The 26,620-nt window shown below is 29.6% G+C and overlaps 2 protein-coding genes and 1 pseudogene across 2 annotated transcripts; 1 reads left to right on the top strand and 2 right to left on the bottom strand.

Annotated features, from left to right (window-relative positions):
• Positions 1–12,471: 12,471 nt before the first annotated feature.
• Positions 12,472–14,992, top strand: LOC123227201 (galactan beta-1,4-galactosyltransferase GALS3-like). The gene is made up of 2 exons (XM_044651903.1): positions 12,472–13,861; positions 14,602–14,992. Exons 1-2 carry the CDS (start codon positions 12,645–12,647, stop codon positions 14,945–14,947), a joined length of 1,563 nt encoding a protein of 520 aa, XP_044507838.1. The 5' UTR covers positions 12,472–12,644; the 3' UTR covers positions 14,948–14,992.
• A 3,963-nt stretch (positions 14,993–18,955) lies between these two features.
• Positions 18,956–20,500, bottom strand: LOC123228282. The gene has a single exon (XM_044653630.1). It carries the CDS (start codon positions 20,129–20,131, stop codon positions 19,010–19,012), a length of 1,122 nt encoding a protein of 373 aa, XP_044509565.1. The 5' UTR covers positions 20,132–20,500; the 3' UTR covers positions 18,956–19,009.
• A 239-nt stretch (positions 20,501–20,739) lies between these two features.
• LOC123227436 lies at positions 20,740–24,220 on the bottom strand (annotated as a pseudogene).
• Positions 24,221–26,620: the final 2,400 nt, after the last annotated feature.

Below are 26,620 nucleotides of genomic sequence, written 5' to 3'. Positions count from 1 at the left end.
TAGACTTCTTTAGATTATGGAACTTTAAGTAGACAATTCTTTGAATATGAGTCACATTTTAACAATCCCACCTCGGTGAATATTTGCACCCTTAGAGGACCTATTCAACCTTGAAAAACATGCACCTCCACCTAAAGCTCCAATCTTTTACTATTTTAACATGTAGTGATTTGGAATAGTCTAAACAATGATTGAATATGAGTCATATTTTTTATTTGCAGAGAGAAATGGATGACAAGTACGTGCATGTTATAAATAAGTTTAGATTCGATTCAAACTAAACTCAAAAAAGATTCAATTCAAGATTTTAAAAGTCTATGTTCAACATTGTAAATATAACTATTAATTTTATATACAAGTATATTGTTATTATTATTTTTTATTAATTCAAAAAGAAGATATTTTATAATTTTATGAGCACAAAGACTAGAAATCAGCTTTTACATGGAATTTTGTGGGTACTGTTATTAGTAGATAAATAAATCAACTAGAAATTTGTGGCCTCCAGAAATCTTTCCAACTTATCCTCAATATAAAAACGATCCATCTACTTCAAACATACAAATATGAAAAGTCTCTATCATACAAAATTTTGATTTATTTTATTTTTTTTGTGCAATGGTTCGACATAGCCTACCAAGTCTAGAGGTCGTGTCAGGCCTAAGGCTCACACAATTGTGGGCCTTCTGTTCAGGTTGGCTTGAACAAACCAGAAGGCCACACAGCCCTATGAATATAGGGTCGGGGTCGGGCTTTAAACTGTGTCGGCCTATGTATACATTAATTAAAAAATTTTTAAATAATTACTTAAATTTACTAATATAAATTTCATTCCAAATTATACAACCGAGGATCATAAATTGTAAGTCAATCCATCAAATCATATTTTGTTTATATTTTCAAATGATATAAAATTATTTTTCTAATTAATTGTCTTATCTAACTAAAAGAAACTATTTCTTTTATCGGTAGCATCGCAACGGACTTACTTACTCTACCTACATCTTCTTGACTTACCCAACACTTGAACCGGAACAACTATTTTTCATAAGCTCATCCACCCTAAAGAACCGAATAACTCATGCGTGTGGTCAACTGACAGTGTCTTTTGCATTTTATCTATACCTAGAATTGCCACCATTCCATTAATATTTGTTAATAACTTAGTTTCTATTTTGTTTTTATAATTTTGTTAGTTATTATTTTTCTTTAAAATATTTTAATAATGAAAATACTTAATATGTTTTAAACAAAAAAGGTGTTTAAATGATTGGGACGACTTTACTTTTGTAAAATCAACTAATCAAGAATAGATACAATATAAACACTATAACAGAGACCGAATAACATAGACCTTAGACAGATCTTTGTTACACTGCACCTATTCCTGATCAATTAAGTCTATAAAAGTTAAGTCATTTCAATAGTTTGCACACATTTTCCGTTTAAAGAAGATTAATTTTTTTTCATTATGAAAATATTTTAAAGAAAAATAATAATTAAAAATTTAAAAAAAAAAATGTTGTTAATAGACATTGAAGGAAAAGTGACAGTAACAAGTATAACAAAAATTACAAGTAACACTATCTGAAGGTCAGGCATGTGAGTTACTCGGTTCTTTGTGCTAGCAAAGCATATAAAATATAGTTGTCTTGGCTCAAGTGTAAGGTAAGCCACAAAGACATAGTTAGAAAAAGCAAGTCATCTCAATTGAGTCTATAAAAGTTAAGTCATCTCAATCGCTTGCACACATTTTCCATTTAAAGAAGATTAAATTTTTTCATTATGAAAATATTTTAAAGAAAAATAATAATTAAAAAATTATGTTCTAAGCAAGAATTATGTTCCAGCAGCCGAGCAGGTTTGAATTCAGACATAAGCAACTTCCTAAACAAGTATTAAATGTCAGTCTTAATGATCTTAACCGTTGGATTAAGATTGATTTTCCCATGCGATGACAACACGTTTTTCGGCGTCAATCATTACAAATATACAGACATATTCGTATTTATATATATTATTATAAAATAAATAATTTTAAATTAAAAATAAAATAATATTTAATTATATAATAATATGTGAAAATATATATATAATTACATGTGTAAAATAAATACGTATAATATTATTAATATTACTCATTCTTCTCTAATCTATGTTGTTATTAATTACACTGAATATTTCACACTATCCAAATGTTTGTATGAACCCCCGATCATGGTTATTATAGTTTCCTATGACACATTATATTTATTATAAAATATGATATAATATATATAAAAAATTATATGCTTTTTAATTTATATAAAAAATTAATAAGATATAAGTAATATATTATATATTATTGATATAAATAGATATAATTTTTTTTATAAAAGTGGTGGTGTGGTAAGAGTGGATCTAAAAAATTGCAGGATTTTAAAAGCTATTTATGAGATTTTTTAAGATGATTATACAATTAAAATTTTTATTATTCTTTTAATCATTATTTTTAAAAAAATATATCCAATGATATAATATGATAAATGATAAATGAGATAAAAATTTTGATTTTTTATATACTATATTATATATAATTTAATTATCATATTTATAAAACATGCAAATGTAAATAGTACAAAATAGAATTTTATTTTTAGCACTCCTTAACATTTATAATATTATCTTCATATTTTATCTCATATTTATATAAAAAAAAATTACCATTTTTTATGAAATTAAGATATCATGTAATTAACATAATGGAATATATTATTTTGACTGGTTTTTTTTTTTATATATCGGGTTAGCTTTAAAACTAAATACATAAATAAATTATAATATTAATAAAATAATATCATTAAATCATCAATAAAATAAATAATATTTAAAGAATAAATAACATCAATAAAATAAAATAATATCATCAAATCAGATTGAATATGGCGTTTAAATAAATAAAGGTGTATATATAATAATATAATACCTAAGCGAACAACTCGGAGAAACCAATTGAATGCCTGGAGAGCACTACATAGATGCTGAAATTTTAAAGTCAAATTGAGCTTGCCGGTGAAGGTTCCTTCTAAACATGATGCTCTCCCACCAACTTACTATTTTTCCATGCGAGGTTCGAGGAAATCGCAAGATTTCGTCTATTAAAATTTTAAATTATAAATTGTCATCTAAGTTGCGACTTAATTAGAAAAAAATTATAATCAGAATGACATAAAAGTCGTTATAAGGTTAAATTGAAAAATACACAAAAATAAAATAATCAAGGGGTTTGTTAGCGGAAACTAAAATAATTTCAGGATGATAGAAAAGTATATTTGGAAAAATTATTTAGAATGCTGATAATAAATAATGATCCAATGTACTCCTATTAGAATTCATAACATACTTTACTTAATTTATTATCTTATTTTTTATGAAAATTTTTTACTGATGAAGAGAATGATAGTGGAGAGAGTGTTTTTGTGAGTTGAGCGTAAGAGAGTTTCTCTCCCAAATAAAAGTTATGTCATTTGTTTTATTAAAAGGGAGAGTGATAGTTAATTTCAATAACTGTCAAAGGTAAAAAAATTACTTTTACTGATAACGGTTAATTTTGTCTTTCTAATCTTAATAGATTAAGGTAACCTATCATGGGTTTAAATCATCAATACGGTTTAACTTTACTCTAACGATATATTAAAATTAAATTTTTAATTTATTTGTTTCGGTGATTATAAAGTTAGTTATTAAATCTTAAATTTATTTTATTTAATATATTTGGTTCAGTTTCAAATAAGTGATGATTTGATTTAGGTGGAGTTTCTTATTAAAAAAATAGTCAAGGGGGGAGAATGTGATTTTCCTAAATCTTGGGTGAAAAAGTAATTTAATTTACTCTTTAGAATAATGTATTATATAATTGTAATTCCTTATCACGTTCCAATTAAATATTACTTACTTCATCTCTTGGCCGGTAAAACCTCCGGTCATGGTTTTTATATAATAATTATTTTGAAAGGATAGCCTCATCAGGAAATCTAATATTTTTTATTTTACATAATAATTATATATTTAAGTCTGAGTCCACCCATAACACCTAATGTGGTTTACTTTAACTATTAAGAATAGTTGGTGTAGATGAGTTATTGATATTAGATATCTATTTAAATGTCTGAACTGTCTTCTCAAGATATAATGTCATTTTACAGAGTAATAGTTACTTCTCTCTAAGAATCGAAAATACTTAAAATCAAATACATTTTCTATCTTCCATGGATTACGTAACTCTACAAATGGGATTGTGGAAATTACTGACGTCAATATCTCACACAGTATTTGATTGGGTTTCATCACAAACTATAAGTCGGATACACCAAATTTATATTTACAAAATTTACAGAATTGATATTTGACATATTTAAATTGTTTTCAACATATTATTTTACCTCTTTGTGTATAAATACAAAGAATGGAACATAGATAAGAGGATGTTTAATATTTCTTCTTAGACTAACATGCGACCACATTGCATTGACATGACCAAGTCACAATTTAACTAAAGTTCAAAACTTTCATTTTATTTATATTTTCCAATTAAACAAATTATAAATATTATCATAATAACATACTCATGGAATATATTATTTTGGCTGGTTTTTTTTATATAGGGTTAGCTTAAAAACTAAATAAATAAATAAATTAGGACAAGATTTGAATCGTTTCTAACTCAAACGTAAATTACCTTGAGTTTTACTCAAATTTTATATAATTAATTTGAGTTAAAACTCGAATTAAGTTAAACTAACAAAAGATATCGTTAAAGTTTGTTAACAAAAAAATAATATCATCAATAAAATAAATAATATCAATCCAATCAGATTGAATATACGTTAAAATAAATAAAGATGTATATATAATATAGTGTACCTAAGGGAACAACTCGGGGAAACCAATTCAAATTGAGCTTGCTGGTGAAGGTTCCTTCTAAACATGATGCTCTTTCACAAACTTTGACAACTTTATTATTTTGAATAGAGTAGTGGACTGCCATTTTCCATGCGAGGTTCGAGGAAATCTCAAGATTTCGTCTATTAAAATTTTAAATTATAAATTGTCATCTAAATTGCAACTTAGGTAGAAAAAAATTATAATCAGAATGACATAAAAGTGTTATATGGTTAAAATGGAAAATACACAAAAATAAAATAATCAAAGGGTTTGTAAGTGGAAACTAAAACAATTTCAGGATTATAGAAAAGTATATTTGGAAAAATTATTTAGAAGGTTGATAATGAATAATGATCCAATGCACTCCTATTAAAATTCATAACATACTTAATTTGCTATCTTATTTTTTATAAAAAAATTTTACTGATGAAGAGAATAATAGTGGAGAGAGTGTTTATGTGAGTTGAGCATAAGAGAGTTCCTCCCCCAAATAAAAATTACGCTATTTGTTTTATTAAAAGAGAGAGTGACAATTAATTTCAATAATTATCAAAAATGAAAAAATCAATTTTACCTATAAGGGTTAATTTTGTCTTTTTAATCACAATAGATTGGGTCAACCTATCATGGGTGGTTCGGATTCAATAGGATTAAGTTTACTCTAACGATATATTAAAATTAAACTTTTGATTTATTTGTTTCAGTGATTATAAAGTTAGCTATTACATCCGAGATTTATTCTGTTCAATATATTTGGTTCAGTTTCAGATAAGTGGTGATCTGAGTTGGGTGAAGTTCTTATTAAAAAAAGTCAAGGGGGGAGAATGTGATTTTCCTAAACTTGGGTCAAAAAGTAATTTAATTTACTCTTTAGAATAATGTATTATATAATTGTAATTCCTTGGCACGTTCCAATTAAATATTACTTGATAAGATTTATACAGCAAAACTAATTTGTTATTCTCACATTTTAAATATATAATATTCTTAATTTATATTTTTTTACGAACCAGGTTCGTTATAGAAAATTGAGACATTTTTCCATTATTCTCGAAGCTCGATCTCTTCAATGGCCGATAAAACCTCCTCTTATGGTTTTTATGTTACATAATAATTATATATTTCAAATTTTTGAAGCAAAAGTCATCAAATTTTTATTATTTTTATTAAAAATATCAAATTAATAATATTACTTTCAAAATAAAATAATATAACAATCTAACTGTACTTGTATAGAACGTGATAATTTGGTATCTTTCAATATCATTATCTCTGTTTTGAAATTTTAATAAAAATTTGACGTGAACATTTAAATATTAGTAAATAGTTTATTGATTTTAAATATAATATGGATGTAAACACTAACAGAAGGACATATATTTTTATTTTATTTTTTATTTATTAAATTGATATGATTATGGGAATATAAAAAAAAAAACAAAACAGAAAATAGCATAGGGTTTATTTACATGGAAAACTCTAAATAAACAAAAAACTACGATCAGAAAAAAAATTGTTACTAAATCAAAATATGAGTACAAAATCGAGTTATAAAATTGCAGTTGTTTTTTCTCTCTCACATTGTAAAATTAAAGGGATAACAGTATTTAAAGGTGTCAAACTATCATTTTTTTTTTTATAGAAAAAATCAAACTTTGTTTTTTTTATTGAATAGATTAAACTTTCAAATTTTTTTTATTAAAATAACCAAATTTTCACATTTTTAATTAAAATAATTAAATTATTTCACTATTTTTTATATTGAATATATCAAAATAATGGCATTACTTTCAAAATAAATAATATTAATTGTGTTTATTTAATACTTTTAATAAAAAATACTAAATATTTGATATATTATATAAAAAAATTAAAAATTTTGATTAAGTCATTGGTCAAATTCCAGAATTCAATCTCTTTGATTTAAAAAAAAAAATTCAGTTCACTCAATAAAATAAACACGATAGTTCAATACCTCTCGTATTGATATCTTTGAAGTGTAAAATAATATGATTATAGATTTCGAATCACCAAAATCTTATTTTTCTAAAGGAGTTAAGAGCATTTTTTTAATTTATTTCTTCGAGTTTCATCTTACCCAATTCCCAATTCTTAAAATTAAAATGAATTTAATAAAAATATATAAATGATAAAGTCAAGATATTTTTTTAGTAATTCATGATTATAAATATTAAGTATTAATTAAGCCTTGATTAGTGCATATATGAGAACGCGTTATGCGTGTTAATAATTTAATAATATAGCACAAATAAAGCTTGTGGCATGTTGCACGTCACATGCATAAGATTTATAGAATCTTCTAAGAAATGTGACCACACAACATAATTTGACCATTTCTTCTTTGTCTCTAGAAATATTAATTATAACATAACGAGCATCAACTTAGATAGTAAAAATGATGTATTATTATGTAAGGTCAAGACTATCTCCTACTCAAGTTTTAATTTAATCATAAAAATACATTCATAATAATTAAAAAACTCAAATATCTATTCATATATTAACTGTTATTAAAATTTTTAGTTTAATACTAAGATAAATTTGTTATTTTATCTTTTATATTAAAAAATATATAATTGTATTTCATTCCCCCCCCCCTCAAGTATTGAAAAGTAGTATTTCACCTCATATCAACTTTGAAAAAGTAACATTTCACCCCCGCAAACCTTTAAGGTTTTTTACTCTCCAGTGAAAGCGACGACCACCATTGTCCTCTCTTCTCTTTGCCACGACTGATGATATCCCACAACAGAGGAAAAAGCTTCTACACAACGAATTAAAGAGGAATCGAAGAGGGTCATCGCATTTTCCTCCAGCATTGGCTTCAATATCCGTCGAATCAGCCCCATACGAAGCTTCTGTAGTGTGAATCGATGAAAAACAAAGCTAATGTTGGAGGAAAATGTGATGGCCCTCTTTGATTCGAAGCATTGATACTTCTTCCTCTTCAATTCATCAAGTCAGCATTTCATCGTCCTTCATAGTAGTGGGTGGTTGTCCTTCATGGTTGGATCTAAAAGATAGGTGAAAAGCACCGACTGTTGACCAGATTGGTGGTGGCTAGAGAATAGAAACAAACACTGGGGGTAAAATCTAAAATTTTCAAACTTTGAGAATGGAGAAGAAGTCTTAGTTTATAAAACCTAGAGGGAAAATGATATGAAATTTCAAAATTTTGTTTATGGATAAAATAACAATTTTACCCTTATATCGAACTGAAAATTTGAACGACATTTAGCCCATAGGTAGAAGTTTGAGTTTTTCAATTATTGTAGGTATATTTTTGAGATTAAACTAAAACTTTGGTGGAATATAGTCCTTTGGCTTATTTTTGTAATTGTGAATTATTTTTAGAACTAAATTTGAATTAAATTTGTTTAAGCTCGAAAATGAGCTCAGTTCAGACAAGCTTGAGTTTAAGTTTAGGAGTTAATATTGTTCAGTAAAAGCTTGAGCTTGAGTTGAAAGGATGTTCAATTTGCCAAATTTGTAAACATAAAAAAATTGATTTGAATGCCCAAAAAAACGTTATTTTGATCAATACAGATAAAAATAACATCGTTTTGGTTATTTTTCTTTGGTTATTGATTCAATATTGTAGCCCAATTCAAGCTCAATTCTCTTCAAGCAAGTCAAGGTTAAACTAGTTTAAAGATAGCTCAATAAACTCAAGTTCAGTTTGTCTCAAGTCAATTTGAGCTTAAGTTGGTCTAAGTTTATGTTAAACTATACTTTAATTTATGTTTAGTTGTTTTATTTCTAATTAAAACTCTCTTCCTCACTTAATGATATATTATATTTAATACACAAATTAATACTTATTATAAAGGTATATAATTTTATTATTGTTATAATATATTAATACTTTATATAAAAAGACATATTTAAAAATATAAATAAATTAACATATTATTATATAATCAAATTATTTTAAATTATAAATAAAATATAATGACTCTTTTTATCTGTTTAGATAACAACAAGACACGAACGAAGCAAAAGGTTGTCCGTTACATCAACTTAATGACATTATAAACGACATAGACGTAGGCGGGTGGGGCTTAGGAAGTTTAGCTCACCCTCTTGGATTTGGGAAAATTTTATATTGTATATGCAAAATGTTCATAAAACCCTCAATATTTGTATCAATCATTGATTTTATTGTAAATTTGAGGCCCTTATATTTTATTATTGTTCTCAATGACCCCTCTACATTCCGTTTTAATTTCGTACATATTTGTTGAGTACATTTGAGCCAACCTTACAGTTAATAACACAACATCCATGTAAACATGGTCGCAAAGTTGTAAAAAAGAGTTAACTTTATTAGATTTGACCGTTTATATTATCAGATCATATTTGTATTATATCAGTTTAAGTTTTATATTAAAAATCTTTAACTTTAATTTGATTTAAATTATAATTACATCAAAATTTTTTTATCCTAACCGACTCTTTAATATTAGAGTTAATCCAATTTAATTTAAATTGATCTAAAATTATCTATTATTTTTATTTTTTAGAATGTTTTTATCGGTTAATTCTTTTATTAAATTGCTTCAACCTAATATTAATAAAACACATAATATAATATTTTATCTTGTTTATTATTGGTTTAGAAATCAAATACTTAAGACTTTTAAGACACGTTAATAATCTAACTAATCTAATCATATTTTTATTATTTAATAATAAAATAAAATTTTAAATATAAATAAAAATTAATATAAATAATTATAATTATATAAAAATATAATTATATATAATTTGTAAAAATTTTAATTATTATTGATATTATATTTTAATATTTTTATAATTTACTTATAATAAATTTTATTAAAATAATATTTTTTAATGATCCACCTGCCACCTCTTCACAACTTCAATTTCACTTTTTGCACCACTGACCCTCCCTTTACTTTCCAACAAGTTTTTATTATTTCTTATGTGACACTCTCTTGTAAACGGTCTTATCATAATTAATGAAAAATTTTTACTATTTACCATAGTGTCGGTAATGTAATAATAATCATACAGAAAGGATGAGAAGGGGAAAGAAAAGTAGAGAAATATTTTCTCATGGGAGAATGACAAAGAATCCTCATGAACATGAAAGGGATGGAGGCAAAGATGTATCCCATTCTATAAAGGTGTATCCCGCATTTATTATTTATTTTTGTCTTATAAATACATGAATGAATACAGACAAAAGAATAATATTATTTTGATACGTATGACTTATACCTTAACATTGGTTAAATGAGTTTTTTTGTTGGTTGGATGCATAGTATCACGACCCACTATTTACGATTGACGCGTGACCATACATATAATGAGCTCATATATACAAGTTTGTTTACTTATTATTTATATTAGTTTTGATGAGTCGAAATGATTTATTTTTTAACAATATAAAATGAAATTTCAAACTTAAATTTGTCACAAATTTATTATTAGTAATAGTATTATTCAATCTGATCAACTTTAAATTTGTAATCATTGGAATTTGAATTTATTTAATTTGTTTTAAAGTTGGTCAAATTAGAGATTAACAAATTTTACATTTCTTGGAACTTGAATTTATTCAATTTGTTAATTCAATATAAGAAATAAATAATCTTTTAGTTTATAAAAACTAGAGTTGGATTCAAACTGAGCCAGTTTGAGCTCTACTCGGTTGAGCTCAAAATGAGCCGAACTTAATCGAGCTCGAGTCGTCAGATTTTTTAATTAAAATTTTTGATATAAAATAATATCGTTTTGACTAATATATATTAAAACGATGTAGTTTGGATAACGAAAAATGAGCTGAGCCAAACCGAACTGAATTCAAACTCAAAATGGGTCAGTCTTTGTCGAGCTCGAACTCGAACTTAAGCCACCCATATATGAATCGAGTCGAGTTTAAACTTAACTCGATTCGATTCGATTCAAATCTAACTCTAATAAAAACCGTCAAAATTCTGATTTATTAATACCAAAAAATTTCTCCACAATTCAATTCAAAAAGTTCAAGTTACAACTGTTTCTTCGAATTCTATGTTTGCAAACAAGGACAGCAAAACCTTACTATATTTTTCATTCATATTCAGCGATGTGTTAAGATATTAGGGCTTTTAGAAAGGGTGCATTCAATTTAAGAAAGTATAGGGATCTACAAGAAAAAAGGCAAGAAGCCCGGGCACACCCATGCCTTGCTGTGTCGGGATTTCTAGCCCATCATTTTGACGCGGTTTTTGAGCTGTAAAAATCATGTTACCGACCGATATATTTTATTATATATCTGTTTTTTTTTTTAATTACAAAATATTTGGATAATCTTAATGGTGTAAGGTGTGATAAAATTAATTCATTATCAAAATAATATTAATTTTATTATAATTTTATTTTTAATTACAAAATTTTTAAATAAAAATATTTTTAATTATAATTAACTAATTTCATAATTTAACATTTTAAAAATACTTCTAATATATTATCAAAAATACAAAAAGTAAATAATTTAACATAATACATATTAACTTAACCAAATATATTACTAATTTTTACCCAAAAACATTATAAGACATTTAAGTGATATGATGTTTTAGGTTTTTTTAATCAATTAAATATAATAATTATATATATTTATTAGTTTTATCAAATATAATAATAATATATACTAGTAATTCTTTAAATAATATATCTTTTATGATAATATTTTATTTTTTATAATTAAAAATTATCCAAACTAAATACATACTAATATTTTTTTAAAACATAATTTATTAAGAAAATATAAGTTTTTTATTGTGCGGGTGTATGTGTGTGTGCACATATATATAGTTCAATAGAATTTAATGTGTTATAATATGATTATTTAAGTATTTATATTAATATTAATATCTTAAAATTACAAAAAACAATTAAGTTAGATATAAATCGAATCAAATTTGAATGCCCTTTAGTTAAAGTTTAGCTTGAATTAAAAATGGAATGGCTTAAATTTGACTAGAGTTAGTCGAATCAAACTTAAAGATAACTTAAGTTCAACTTTGAAGGTAGAAGTTTGATTTGAGTTCATAACTCGAATTCATACCTTAAGTTTATTTAATACATGTTTGATACAACAATTATCAAAACGATAAAAAATATTATTTTAATAATTATTTGACATGATTCAAATTGATCTATAAACTAAACTTGAATTAATTTGAGCCATCAGATAAGATAGGATCATAAGCTAGGCCGAATTAAATTTTTTCTAAATCGAGTTCAACTTGATTTCAAAAGCTAGCAAACACTTCCAACTTAAGCTCTACCAAAATAAATTTGGATCAAACCAAACTAAAACAAACTATCTTTCAAAAGCTGATAATATTTGTTTGTATATATCATATTATTCAAATGATATAAAAAGGTTGTGTTTGAGAACCAAACATCATGGACTCCAATGGAACGGGAACAATATTTTGGGGGTGCCTCTGAATTTTCTTGTTGAGCTCTATAAAAGAAGAGCCAAGATAAAAGAGAAAGAGAGGAAAGAGATGGAAAAAGAAGGCATTTTGTCTTTGTTTAATTGATTGATATTCATCTCCATTCTCTTCTTCTTCCTCCTAAAAGCTTGCTTTTTTTATCTTCTTCTGTGGCCAAAGTTTGAAACTTTGTCTTCTCCATTGGCTTCTTCTTCCTCAGGAAGACTAGCCTCAACATCAACAACAATGGCGCTCAAAGAAAGAGACCAGAAAGACAACAAAGAGAAAAAGCTGTTTGTGTGGTTGGCATGGAACTGTGCAGCGGAACTCAAGCTTTTAATAGGCTTTCTTTTGATTCTTTGCAGCATTGTAACTCTTCTCCAATTCATCCCATCTCGTTTCACCATGCCTTCCTCTGATTTACGTCTCTGCATCTCGAAAATCAACACGAACGACAGCCAAAACGCTACCTTTCATCTTCAACAACAGCCACCATTGGCCTCTTCTCCTCCTTATCCTCCTCCACCTTCAACTCCTTCGCCGTCTCCTCCTCCGCCTGCCCTTGAGCTGGACCAAATCATCCACAACGCCACCACCATCAAGCGAGCCTTCAACACATATGGAGCTGCAGCTTATAATTTCATCACCATGGGGAGCTACCGTGGAGGGCTCAACACTTTCGCCATTCTTGGCCTTTCTTCAAAGCCGAATCATGTCTTTGGAAAGCCCACTTATGAATGTGAGTGGGTTCCTTTAAACCATTCACAGCCGAGCATCGAGGCCTCCGGTTACAGAATCCTCCCCGACTGGGGATACGGCAGAATTTACACCGTTGTTGTTGTAAATTGTACCTTCAATGAACCCGTTAATGGTGACAACAGTGGAGGAAGTTTGGTGGTTCATGCCTCAAGAGCTTTTGGTGCTGATGCAAAACACAGTGCGGTGGATCAAATTCAGGCAATTCAAGAGCCTCCAGGGAGTGTTGATTTTAGTATTTATACTACTTATGCTCCAAAGTATGATTATTTCTATTGTGGGTCGCCTTTGTATGGGAATTTAAGTCCACAAAGGATAAGAGAGTGGATAGCTTATCATGTGAGACTATTTGGGGGGAAATCCCACTTTGTGATTTATGATGCCGGTGGGGTTCATCCTGAGGTTTTGAAGGTGTTGAAGCCATGGATGGAGTTGGGATATGTGACGTTGCAAGACATAAAGGAGCAAGAGAGGTTTGATGGGTACTATCACAATCAATTCTTGGTGGTGAATGATTGTTTACATAGATACAAGTTCATGGCTAAATGGATGTTCTTCTTTGATGCTGATGAATACATTTATGTGCCCTCAAAAATGTCCATCAAGGCTTTGCTTGATTCCCTTTCTGGCTATGATCAATTCACCATTGAGCAGAGTCATATGAGTAGTCAGCTTTGTATGCAAGCTGATGCTGGAAAAACTCAGAGGTAAAACTTTTAAATCTTTATGCTCTTACATGAACTTCATTTTTGAAATGATTGTGTTTTAGACTAATTTTGCTTAAATCTGTCATTTAATTGATCAATGTGTAAAAATAGTAAAAGGTAAGACAGGGTTCTGTGGTAGATATTCTTGTGAAGCAACATTAATGAACTTTCAATGAGTTTTGAGTAGGATAGTCCTTTTAATGACAATGAGCTTTCTGTTAGCCATTAAACCTTGTGGAAATTTCAGCATCATACAAGGCATCTGCAGATTTATTTAATGTATCATATGAATACTGTAACATATTAGAATTGAGGTTGAAGTTATGTATGTATGTGTGTGTTTGGGTCATTGTTCGCGACTTTGGAGTTTGTTGCATTCGGGCAGGTGGAAGTGGGAGTAGGTCTGAACTTTGTTTGAAAGCGATTGATTCTTATCTTTGATTAGGACTTGTTCATTTGATATGGTTCTTACAGAAAAATTCTTGAATGATTGATGCTCTCTTCTTGCATAAAGACACCAGTAGAACCACATTGGTCTAGAAAAATCGAATTCAAATTTGGTTGTCCTGGAGCTTCATTTTGTATTGATGCTGATATTGTAACATAATGGTAGATTTTGCTATGCGACCTATCGATTCTGGGTGCTCAATTTGGTTGATTTTACAATACATAAGTTGTTACCATTAGTAGATATGCACGTTTATGCAAATGCTTGTTGCTGACATTATTGTTAAATGCAGGAAGTGGGGGTTTGAGAAGCTTGTATACCGGGATGTAAAGCGTGGGATAAGGAGGGATCGAAAATACGCCATTCAGCCTCGGAATGTATATGCGTCTGGAGTTCACATGTCGCAGAACCTCCATGGAAGAACAACCCACAAGACGGAAGGCAAGATTAGATACTACCATTACCATGGCACAATTGCAAACAGGCAAGAACCCTGCACTACTTTTGTCAATTTGACACAATATGACTTTGAAAACACTCCCTACATTCTGGATACAACAATGAAATCCACAGCTCGGGCTGTGAAGAAATTTGAGCTCAGAATGATTGGCCATAAACTTCGAAAAGCTCACCAATGATTTTGTTTTCTCCTTTTGTATAATATTTTTTTTTTCTATTTTTTTTTTAAAAAGAAAGGTGTAGAGAAGAAACATTAGAGATTACATTATTCTTTCAATTTATGCATTCGTTTTCGGAAACTACTACAATATCGGATTGATAATGTTATTAGTTTGGTATATAAACTTGGTTTATGAATGTAGATTATAACTTATATTAATGCAACGATCTTGTTGTTATTGATTTGATAATATTATCAACTTAATGCAAAACATATTTGCTTTTTTTTTTTTGGCATAATATATTTTTAATAAAACTATATATACTAATAATAAGTATTAATCTATGTATTAACAATAATGTGTTATTATATAATTGGATAATTTTTTTTCTCTTTTTACGTTTTTCTCCACTAGTAGGAGGTATAGAGATACATATTATGATGGAAACATTAGAAATTACAAAATTTTTAGACTTGTTTGTTCATTTTGGGAAACTACTATAATACCCGATCTAGTTTCGTATATAACATAGTTAATGAATGTAGGTTGTGATTTATATCAATGCAACTATCATCATTGGTATTTTTCAGATAGTATTATCGAATCAGTATAGAACAAATCCGCTTATATTTTTTGGTATAATATATTTTGTAATAAAATTATATATATTAATAATAAATATTAATTTATGTATTAATAATGAAATGTTGTTATTGGGAGGAGGAATTCTCCCTCTTTTTACGCCTTTCTCCTCAACTAGTAGGATGTGGAAATTGTGCTTTAGATGGTGAGGCAGAGAGATGTTCTACCATTTCTAGGAAAGACACAAGCTCTGTTCATCTGATTTCTTTCCCCAAGAGTCAAAAAGAGCAAGTGGGTGTGATCATGCACAAGGGTCCCATGTCATTTCATATCATGTAACTAACATGGGAAAATTTGGGTACCTAATGTGATTGATAATTTTATGTTTAATTTAAAATTATTTAAATATTAATATTTGTGTTTATATTTGTCACTTCAAAAAAGTGTTTAAATGATAAAAGATAATATAAGTTTAAATCTTTTTTTATAATTTATCTAGGTCAATAATTATAAAATTAGTCACTAAATTTTAAATTTATTATACTAAATATAATTGGTTAAACTTAAAGAGATAATTCAGTTTAAATATTTTATATATAAAAGAATATAAGTTTAAGTTTTCTTTTATAATTTACCTAGGTCAGTGATTAAGAAATTGGTTACTGAATTCTGGATTTGTCATGTTTAATATGATTGATTTAACCTAAAGAGATAATTCAGTTCAAATGAGATTCTTTGTTACAAAAAAAAAAAACTGTGTTTATACCTAGTTTTGTAATAATATGATTGAATAGTTTTGAATCTCATTATGACCTCTAACGACATATCTGATTACTTGAACTAACTATTTATAAATCAATCCGAATTTAGATTAACCCATTTTTGGGTTTAACTCAGATCACATTCAATTTAGATAAAATAAATAATTAGATTGATTAACTACATAATAACATATCAATTCATTTGTATATATTACTATTTATTGTATCTACTTATAATATTGCTCAAAGAGGTATTATAAATTTTAAGAGAACCAGAAAATAAAACCCAGAAAAAACAATGAAGCAGCCAGAAGCTTATCTGCAACAAAAAGGTGTAAAGATGAGGACAATTTTTAACTATTGCTATATTTTTGTTTAGTTGCTCAATAATGTAAGATTTGTACATCAACAACGCCTCTTCTGGCTTTCAATTAATAAAAAAATATAGAAAAAATTCTCTTTCAAAATTGTCCTTATCTCCAATACAACCAAGTTGATCACTCTCATGTCACCGAAATTGTAGGTATTTGTATGCACTAAAATATGTGGTGCACATGATTCTTGACAGAAACATAATAAAATATAGAAAGACTTCTTGGGTTGGTTCTCCGTCTTTTCAAACTTTATTAGGGTGTTAATTGTAATTCGGACGAGATTGATCAAAAGTTTAAACTGGGCAAATTGTATTAGGGTCAAATGGTTGTTCTAGCATGAGCATAAACTAGTATTAAATACCCAGACGGAAAATGTCATGTTTTCCGTTAGAATTAGATTCGAATTAAACTGAGTTAAACTCAAATATAAATTGATTTAAATTCAACTCAAATCCTAATTAATCAATTTGAGTTTGAGTTTAACTTTGCTCAGACTAATTAAAGATATCGTTGATGGATACCAACAAATTGAATAATATTAACAACAGAATAAATAATATCATCAGAAAAAAATTTGAGCTAAACTATAGAACTAAAACTTTACTTCATATGGAAATATTTTTGAATCGAGTTCACTTAATTCAAATCCACCCCTATTTTTAATTCTACGTATGGAAATATTTTTTTCTCTTTTTCATGTTATACGCATATAATCATCGTAGTTAGTATACGTGGATTAGATTGTGTTTAAACGGTCACGATTCTTGAAAGCACTAAACATTAAAGTAAGAATGTAGGTTGAGTAAGTCATTACGATCTTGAAAGAACTACAAAAATAATTGTTATATCGATGTTGAAGATTCAATCAAGTCTTCTGGCTATTTAATATTATTTAATAAATTTATTTAATAGATTTATTTTAAAATTTTAATTATATCACCGACGCTAATCTATCTAATTAGTCGAACTAACAATTTGATCGAGCCATGCTAAAATGATAGTTACAAGACCGAGTTTGGTTGGCTTGTGGACCATTGCGTCACATGTTAGTAAAATAATTAACGATAAATTTCAACATCAAATGCCCTAGAAATTATGAAAACAACACATTTCTTTTTCAACTGTATTATTAATTTCCAACCGTTAGATCGACAATAATTAAGAAAGTTTAACACTTAGAGCCCCCAATATTCTCATATTTGACAATATGGTCCTTGTAGAACTACATCACAGGAAAGCATGTGGAAGAAGGATTTAGAGAACATGGGTTACAGGTAAAATTAGGTATCAACAGAGGAAGAAGGGATCTTCTTTTTATTATTATTATTATTTTTATTTCTATTATAATTATAAAACTTAAGTTTGAAAGCCTAACATGCATACAAATCATAATCAGACAACTACCTCATTTATAAAGCTTAATACATTAAAAAAAAAAAAAAAATCTATTGCCTGATTAGAGGGGATATTGATTAAGATAGTTTTTTTTTTTCTTCCTTGTATATATTGTATAACCACTTTTTTTTTCTAGTTTTTTTATATATATAGATTAAAACATAAAATATTTAAAATATCTTTAGGTTTTATACTTATCTAGCCAAGATTTATCCAACCAGACATAAACTCACCCTATCAAGATATAAAACTCACCTATTCACTCAATCAAGACTAAAATATGAGTCGAAATGAAATAAAAATATGAAGGGAAGGTTGGCGGGGTGATTGGTCCGATGGTTAGCCAACCAACCCATTCAGTCAATCCCAAATCTCATAATCTTTTTCTTTCGAAGATAAAATCAACTTAAAAAATAACTATATTTATATGATAAAAAAATGGTTATATATATATATATATATATATATATATATAAAGTAAAAAAATGGTTATTTTAATCAATATCTTAGATTAGAGTGCAAGTCCTACTATTCTATGAGCAGGTGAGGAGTGAGGCAAAAGATAACACTATCGAACTTATAAACAATTTAAATTTAGTTGATGAAAAGACGTTTTAGAATTTTTTTTAAAGATAAAAATATTAATATGATTTATTTAAAGAATAAAAATTCTAGTAGCATTTTTTTTTTTAAGATTAAAATTTTAATACATAAATACATTATTATAATATATAATTGATATAACAATTCTTATTAACAAATATGTTTTATCATTTTTTAATTATGTGACATATAAACACATTATCTTTATGTAAAATAAAAATAAGATAATCTTCTTATATTTCATTATTTTTACCATCCTTTATATTTTACTATTATTGATATTGATCACTCTAAGTTTTATTTCAGATTCTACCAATGAGACACTGCATATATAAGTACCAAAAAAACAGGTGAGACTCTCATTCTCAAGCACTTTGAGCTTCCAAGAATGCATTGAAGTCCTCCCTAGCCTTGCGCAGCCTAGGGCTAATGCATGATGCTGGTGATGAAGGGAATGATGTTGTAGGTGAAGATACAGAGAACCGAACGTGGCGAGACGATTCATGGGATTTCCAAGCAGTTGTTCTTCCTGATGTTGAACCATTTTTAAGCACACCCTTCAAGTCCTTGTTGAAGACGAAGGCTGCATTGATCGGACAATGAGCATCATTTGCATTGTTTTTTATCAACTCCAATGGCAAGTCGAAGTAGAGATGATTTGTCCAGTCTCCATCCTCTTCAGGATCATGAACTATGGCAGATGATGCCCACGATCCACATTCAAACTTTTCTAAAGAAACTGCCCTGGAAATCGCATTCTCCATCACTGCTGCCTCTTCCACTCTTGCTCTCACCGGCTTTGCTTTGCCAAAACCAGGGAGGAACATACAAAAGCCGCCACATTTGAAGTCCTCGTCGCAGGGATCAACATTGTTAACAAAAAAATCTTCGTTAGTCTCAGCTTTGGAAAAGTTGGCATGAGAGATTTCGTTGAATTCAGGAGCTCTAGGTATGCTAAAGCAAAGTTCAAGCTCATCTGGTGGTGCAGAGGCTCTTCCTTCGCCGCAAGACTTGCTCTTTGTGAGCTTGGCATTCTGTGATAACGAAAGACGCGAATGTGCATATGAATGCTGCCTGACCAGATTATCAACTTTTTTAGGAGAAGCTTGCCTTTCATTGTTCTTCCATTTTTTCATTGACAGAATTGAGCCAAATCGAGGAGAAGATGTGGTGGAGTTCGGGAGGCTGCAGCTTATGAACTTGGTTTTTACAGGAGGTAGAACTGGCGGAACTCGAGGAGCTGCGTCTCTTGGAGATGTAATAACAGGAGGCAACATCAAGTTAAAGCTCGGTTCCCTCAGCGACAACGATATAGGATCCACCGATATCTGCTTCTCATTCTGGGGACTTTCCTTCTTAACCAATATATCAGGCTCATCACCAGAGGCTAAGAAGTTCAACTCATTAAGTTCATCCCCAAATTCATCTGGTTCTTGGGTAGCTTTGCGAGCTGCAGGAGGCACAAACGCTGACACAAGCGGTGCCATAGAGTTAAAAGGGCATAGACTGCAAGGATGGGGCCTGAGATGGAAGTGCTTAAAAGAGGAGAGAAAGTTACGACGTGGGCAGCATGCCTAGCCCACATACAAGTAGTGATTTACATGTTCTACATTTACTCAGGAGGGATAATGAATAAAATATAAACTTCTCTGTATCAAAATCTGCAGGGAGATGCATGCCATGCTACTACTCTCTGAGATATCTTTTTTAATTCTACTGAGAGCTGACTTTTCAGAAATTCATATGATTTGGTGGCTCCTAACAACCTTGAAATCTAACTTGCAAGAAATCAAGAATTTACATCAAAAGCACACAACAACACTTTTGAGTATCAATGAGCTTGCGTCGACAAACAATAAAACTATGTACACCAATTTCGAATACCCAATTAAGCACCCAAATGATGTATAATCATGTAATTGAGTGATTTTAAATTAAAGATAAAATAACATTTGAGTACTCAATTGTGTATTCAAAACTGAGTATACATAACATTTCTTATTGACAAAAAGTTCAGGAATGAGAGCTTGTAAGATCTACTGGCAAAATTTAGCCAGAAAATATCAACATGTGTCGGCAACTATATTTGGACCGTGTTCAAAGTAGAAATTGATTAATTTATCAACAGAAATTATTAGTCTATTTCTTGATTGCTATTTACAAAACTAAAATGGGAAGAAAAAAAGTCTACTGGAGGAAATTATAAAACAAAATTAAGACTACAGAGATACGGATGATAACTGGAAAAGCCATGATAGGTACAGTGCTCCACAACCCTGCAAGAGAATTAGCTTCTTCAGTCACAACTTCAATGCCATGTCTCCTGTATTAGGTACAGTGCTCAGTTTGAGATTATCAATTCATATTAAGATCAACCGAGGAAAAAGAAGTATGCCTATGTTTTAAATCTTTTAAAAATTTACTGATTTTCTTTAAAAATGACATGTCTTCTGTTAACAATACTTAAAACAATGACAAGAAACAAACCACTGCTGGAGGCACTCCTGCTTCACCACTGTTGTCAGAATCTTCAATTTCAGCAGCGGAATCCCAATCAACATTCGATCTCTTAGCGGCCAAATACCAGTGTCCGTAACTCTTGCATATAGGGATTTGCTAGATTTGCATCAATGAGTATAGGCAAAAAATTAAAACAAAGCCAGTTATTTCACATGCATATTGGCAAGCCCTGAAAAAAAAATATCACCATGACCAACATTAAGCTCTCTGATGTTAAGGCAATTGTCTACTGAGCGTAAAGCTTCCAGAGGCTTTCCAAATTTGGGATCAATGGTATCACCATCACAAGATAAACATGGAGCCTGTTTGTATAGGCTTGTCTAATTTTTAAAAGAGTAACAACAAATCCAGTGCCATTTTATTATCGCATCTACAATGCAAAATGAAAATTGATAGGATTTTGTCAACTAGAAAAGAAAAAGTGAACATCAATCAACACAGTTACCCAATGTTTCTGTAGAGCATCTCAAATGTGACCAATTATCATATTCTCAAGTCATCATTATACCTCTAAATTAGGCCACTGCATCAATTCCTCAGCTAATATCGGAAGATCAATGCAATCTTTTGGGACCTTTCCTTAATTCACCTGGTAGATGAACAATTACAGCATCAGTAATGCAATAATGATCTATTTGGAAAGAAAAATTCAGGCTAATAGATGAATATACTAAACCGCTTTACGAAAGTAAAAGTTTTTGCATATGGAGAGGAATCAACTGCTTCTTTTCCCATAACTATGGCAGTATAAACGGTTTCAAATATCAACCTAAATTGATTTAACAATCTATCAAATTACAAACGGTGATGGATATCAAATGCTGTTGTCATTCCATGTTTTAAAATTAAATATCAATAACCATGAGTCATTGTTTTAATCTATGTAATTGAGGACATTTACTTTCTAAAGTTTGATGAGTCCAATCAAGCAGGAGTGTAACCGGAAGTGCAGATTATCTCACAAATTGCCAAGTTGGGAAAATTCTTTTCCATCTTAAAAAGCAGAAATGAAGGCGGCATTCCAAAGTACAAGATATTTTCCCACGGCGGTGTTTATGCCAAATCACACTGGGTAAATCTTTGAGGCACTACATGTCTGTGATCCTTAAAACATTATGCCTGAAAGCTCCTCAAAGGCCTTGTACATCAGCTATTGAAGAATGATTTTCAAGTCTTTGAGGAACGAACGTTCACTATTGCAATATGTGATCCTATTACTCATCCATCTGGAAGTTGTATCACTCCAGATAACTTGCCGAAAGAAAGGGCCAACAAGACTGCATGTCATACATCAAAAGGATACAGAGCATCCCAGACACTGTGAATGTTCTGATTAAACTTCCCACCCAATATAGGAGGTTCACAGCCCAGGAATGCCAATAAATACACATTCTCACTGCTGTACCCCTTTTTATCTAGCTGACAAGTACAAGGCAATAATAAGGATATGAAACATTATGGCTGCAGCTTCGACTCTAAAATGAAATGATTAGTCATGTAAACATCATTGAGTCGCTTCCTATCAATCAATATAAAACCAGGATGTCTATGAAAATCCCCACGTGCTCCTCAATCGCATATAATTCTTTCCCATGCCGGTTCATACACTGCAACTGCTCCCTCTCATCAAACTTTTAACAAGCTTATCCTCTCAGATAAAACTAATCGTGATTTGCTCTGTTGTCCTTGTTGTGTAAAAGAGACACAAACTAAAACAAGCCAACAACAATACTTCATGCACTAACCATAGGTACAAAAGTTCAGATATCTTCATATAATTTAGTGATTTTGAATTAAAATTAAAATAGTAATTAATCATATGATGAAAAATATTGTTAGTGCTTGTGTTTGTATATATTGTTAGTGTATATAGGATTACTCAACAAGTGGAATAGAATAACCGACTTTGCAAATTTTAAACCTTAGATTTTGGTAGCAATCATAGATACAAATGGCATATTTTATTTAATGAAAAACTCTCGTCAAGTGAGTGTTTCTCATAGATTATAGACAATTAAGTGCTCCTTTCTTCTTTGCCAAATGAATTGGCACAACAAGTCTAAGAAATATGGAAAGGATCCAACAAAATCCTTTGACAAACCGTCCTTGAGTATACTAAAGGCTCTTAGAGAAATCTAACAAGGCCTATCGAAGCTCAAATTTGCATAATCATTCTTCAAGCAACACTAAATCCTAAAACCAACCATTAAAACTACATCTATAAATATGCAAAAAATTTGCACGACACAGCTTAGAATGATCGGCATTCATGGTTTACAAATTAAAATTCAGAAATTTAACATACATTTTAGACACACTTGTTCCAAAGCCTCAGCCAAATCCCCCCTTGTGGGGGCATCAGCATCTTCTATCCCCAACAATCTCCCCCTCTCAACCTCTCTTGGATCCTCTATCATTACTGTCAACGTAACCTATAATAACAACAACAAACAAAAAAAAAATTCAAAACGCACACCTCAAAAAGCAAAAAAAAAAAAAAAAAAGGACACAATCCAAGCAATCAAAACCTTGATTGTAATCAAAGAAAAACCTTGAAATCAACAATCCCACATGAAAAAATGGTACCTCACTAAAGAACATGTCACGGTTTTTTCTAAGGAGCTCCAAAACCCTTTTAATCTGAGCAATGTACTCCAAGTCTTGAAGTCTTCTGGGGTTGTTTCTTCTTCTTCATCTTCTTCTTGATTGAGCTGAAGTTCAGTGTCTTCCTTTCCAGAAAACACAACAAGTCTTGAGTTATAGTTGCAAAGATAAAGCATTGAATGGGAATTACTAATGCAGCCAACACTATTATTCTTGGAGATTGATGCATGGAAATTCTTTCGCTTTTGCTTCTTCTGAGGTTGTTGCCAAAGAACATTGATGATGAAGAAAGTGGCAGTTGAAGCTGCTGCAAAGCTACTTCTGCTGCTGCCATTGTTGTTACAGCTTTAGCATCTCCTTCTTCATACAAATACTGAACTGAACTCTGAGTTTACTCCATTTTTGTATGGTTCATCTTGTTTCTTTGGTTTTGGTTTTCTGGTTTCAGCGGTCATCATAACAGATTGGATTTTCAGTTAATCATAATGAAAAACATTTTTGGGCTATGGCTGTGCATATGGGCTTAGTTAGTTTTGCTTCCCGCACAGCCTATGGGCTGGGCCGACCAGTGCAAATCCTCTTAAGTAAAGATGGATTCAAATTGAACTAAATCCTAACGAGAGTTAACTTAAGTTCGGTTAGAATCTAAAACAGTCCATTCAAGATCGAGTACAACTCATTTGAATTATCAGAGGAAAAATAAGAAAATTCACTAATAAAAATAACTTCGTTTCGAGTATAGTCATGTTCTTTGGCCCGAACTTGGATCAAAAGAGCCGAACATCAATTAAAACTCAAGTAGTTTAAATCGAATCCACACATACTCTTAGGTACAATACAATAACAAAAATTCCTAACACTTAATAAAATGTGAAAATGTATATCCTCATGAGTTAGTATATTACCAAATTACCCTCCAACTAAAGTGACTGAAAATTTTCATGTTATTTTCGATTCTTACCTCAATCTAAAATCATATTTTAGTATATTACCAAATTACCCTCCTAACTAATGAAATAAAGCATATTTTTCTTTTGCTGGCAATTTGTTTTAGTTGTAAAAGATCTTTTTAATATAACTTTCGAGCATAATCACATTAGCGCTTATTTTAGGGTTAGATTTGAACTAAGCTTCTCCAGTTCAAAATCAAGTTTATATCAAACAAGATGAGTTTAAATTGATTCGAATATTTAAATTTGAGTTAATTCAAATCAAATCTAAAATTGAATTATCTTTAAATTGAATGCAAATATTAATTCATCAATCTCAATCGAATTCAAGATAAGTCTTTTTTGGGTTCGGTACAAATCAAATCCAATCCGAACTCATTTTTACCTATGTCACATTGTTTCGACAATTATAAACTATACTTCAGAAATTTCAATATTAATGTAAATAAAATTCAACCAAAATAACAATTTCTCAGCATGGTTGGCCAACTGTTGGGCTAATTACTTGTCAAATTCTGAGGCCCAAATAACTATAGGCCCAAATAATCAGCAGGATCAAGACTATATTCAATGGATGTATCTCAGTTAATACCCTAAATTTATCATCTCGAATATGGGTGGATTCAAGCTCCGGTATGTATACGGCTTGAACAAGCTCACTTCAAAAAAGGGAAGCCCTAGTTTAAGATTGAGTCAAGCTAGTTCGGCTAAATCAAATCATATTAGGACTATTTTTTTTAATTTTTCTATTTATTAAAATTTATTAGTCATATTTATAAGTTTGATCTTCCACTTGAGCAGATCTAATTCAAATTGGCTTAGCTAATATGAATCAATTTTAAGTTAGAGCTTTAATTTAGTAGCTCAATTTAAAATTGATTTGTTTATTCATAAGATGATACTATTTATCTTTCTGATAACATTGTTCACTTTATCAGTAATTCTTCCATAATACTGTAAACCAATATTATAGATTAAATCGAATCTATCCCTAGTTTTGATCACATATGTTTCAATTATTAAATAAGTTAAATACAAAATAACCAAACCAATATAAATCAAAATGATTTGATTTGATTTGGTTTAATCTCAAATCAAACCAACGCATGCAACCCTAAATAGAATCATATTCTAACTTCTTTTTTTTCCCCTCTTGTACGATGCTTGTCTCCCTGAATGAATGTACCAAAATTAAATTTCATCCTTCTTGTCTTCTTCTTCCAAGTAAAATAAATATACTTGTTTCCATGAACAAGCTCTGGCATTCCACATGTTACGACATGAGGAAAAAGGAAAATTTGATGTGTTTCAATGGAAACAAATGATAGAATAAAGGTGGAAAGTATTCTTTGTCGCCATGGGAACAACCCTAATTAGTTTGGCTTATTACAAAGAATATTATAAGGGTTTATTACAATGACATCCCTAACATTTGGTGAAAAGACATTGTGTTCCTCAGTTTTCTAAAACTCGTATTGTCTTTTTTATATATAATAATTCAACTAATAAAACAGATATTTTTAATAAATCCGTATTCCCTAAGAAAGTCCTAAAAGGACTTTTCATGAGATAAACTCAACCCCCTTTGTTCGTCAACATAATGTTTTACAAACGATGCGATAACTAATTCCAACACGTAATGCCACAACATTTAACTAACAGAACCTCTATTCAGGGTTTTTGTGTGAATATTCTGAAATTGGTGTGAAAATATGTTATTGCACGAAACTTTGGGGGCAACAAAGCACTATCTCTTGTTCTTAACGTGAAAGTGGTATTATAAAGAGAGAGAATAAATATTCATTTATTCATTGCATGTATGAAAGAAAATGAATTTGAATATCTAGCAAAATATTCGTCCTGCAATGGCTGCCCTAGCAAGATCGACACCGCAAATTACAA

Source organism: Mangifera indica, chromosome 10 (assembly GCF_011075055.1).
Source record: "Mangifera indica cultivar Alphonso chromosome 10, CATAS_Mindica_2.1, whole genome shotgun sequence".
NCBI classification, from domain to species: Eukaryota; Viridiplantae; Streptophyta; class Magnoliopsida; order Sapindales; family Anacardiaceae; genus Mangifera; species Mangifera indica.
This window is presented reverse-complemented; position numbering and strand designations above follow the sequence as displayed.

Bases quoted from the DNA above. Each gene is read 5' to 3' on its own strand.
- LOC123228282 (XM_044653630.1), bottom strand. From the start codon at position 20,131: ATGGCACCGCTTGTGTCAGCGTTTGTGCCTCCTGCAGCTCGCAAAGCT.
- LOC123227201 (XM_044651903.1), top strand. From the start codon at position 12,645: ATGGCGCTCAAAGAAAGAGACCAGAAAGACAACAAAGAGAAAAAGCTG. The intron at 13,862-14,601 runs GTAAAACTTTTA...TGTTAAATGCAG, and splicing joins GATGCTGGAAAAACTCAGAG to GAAGTGGGGGTTTGAGAAGC.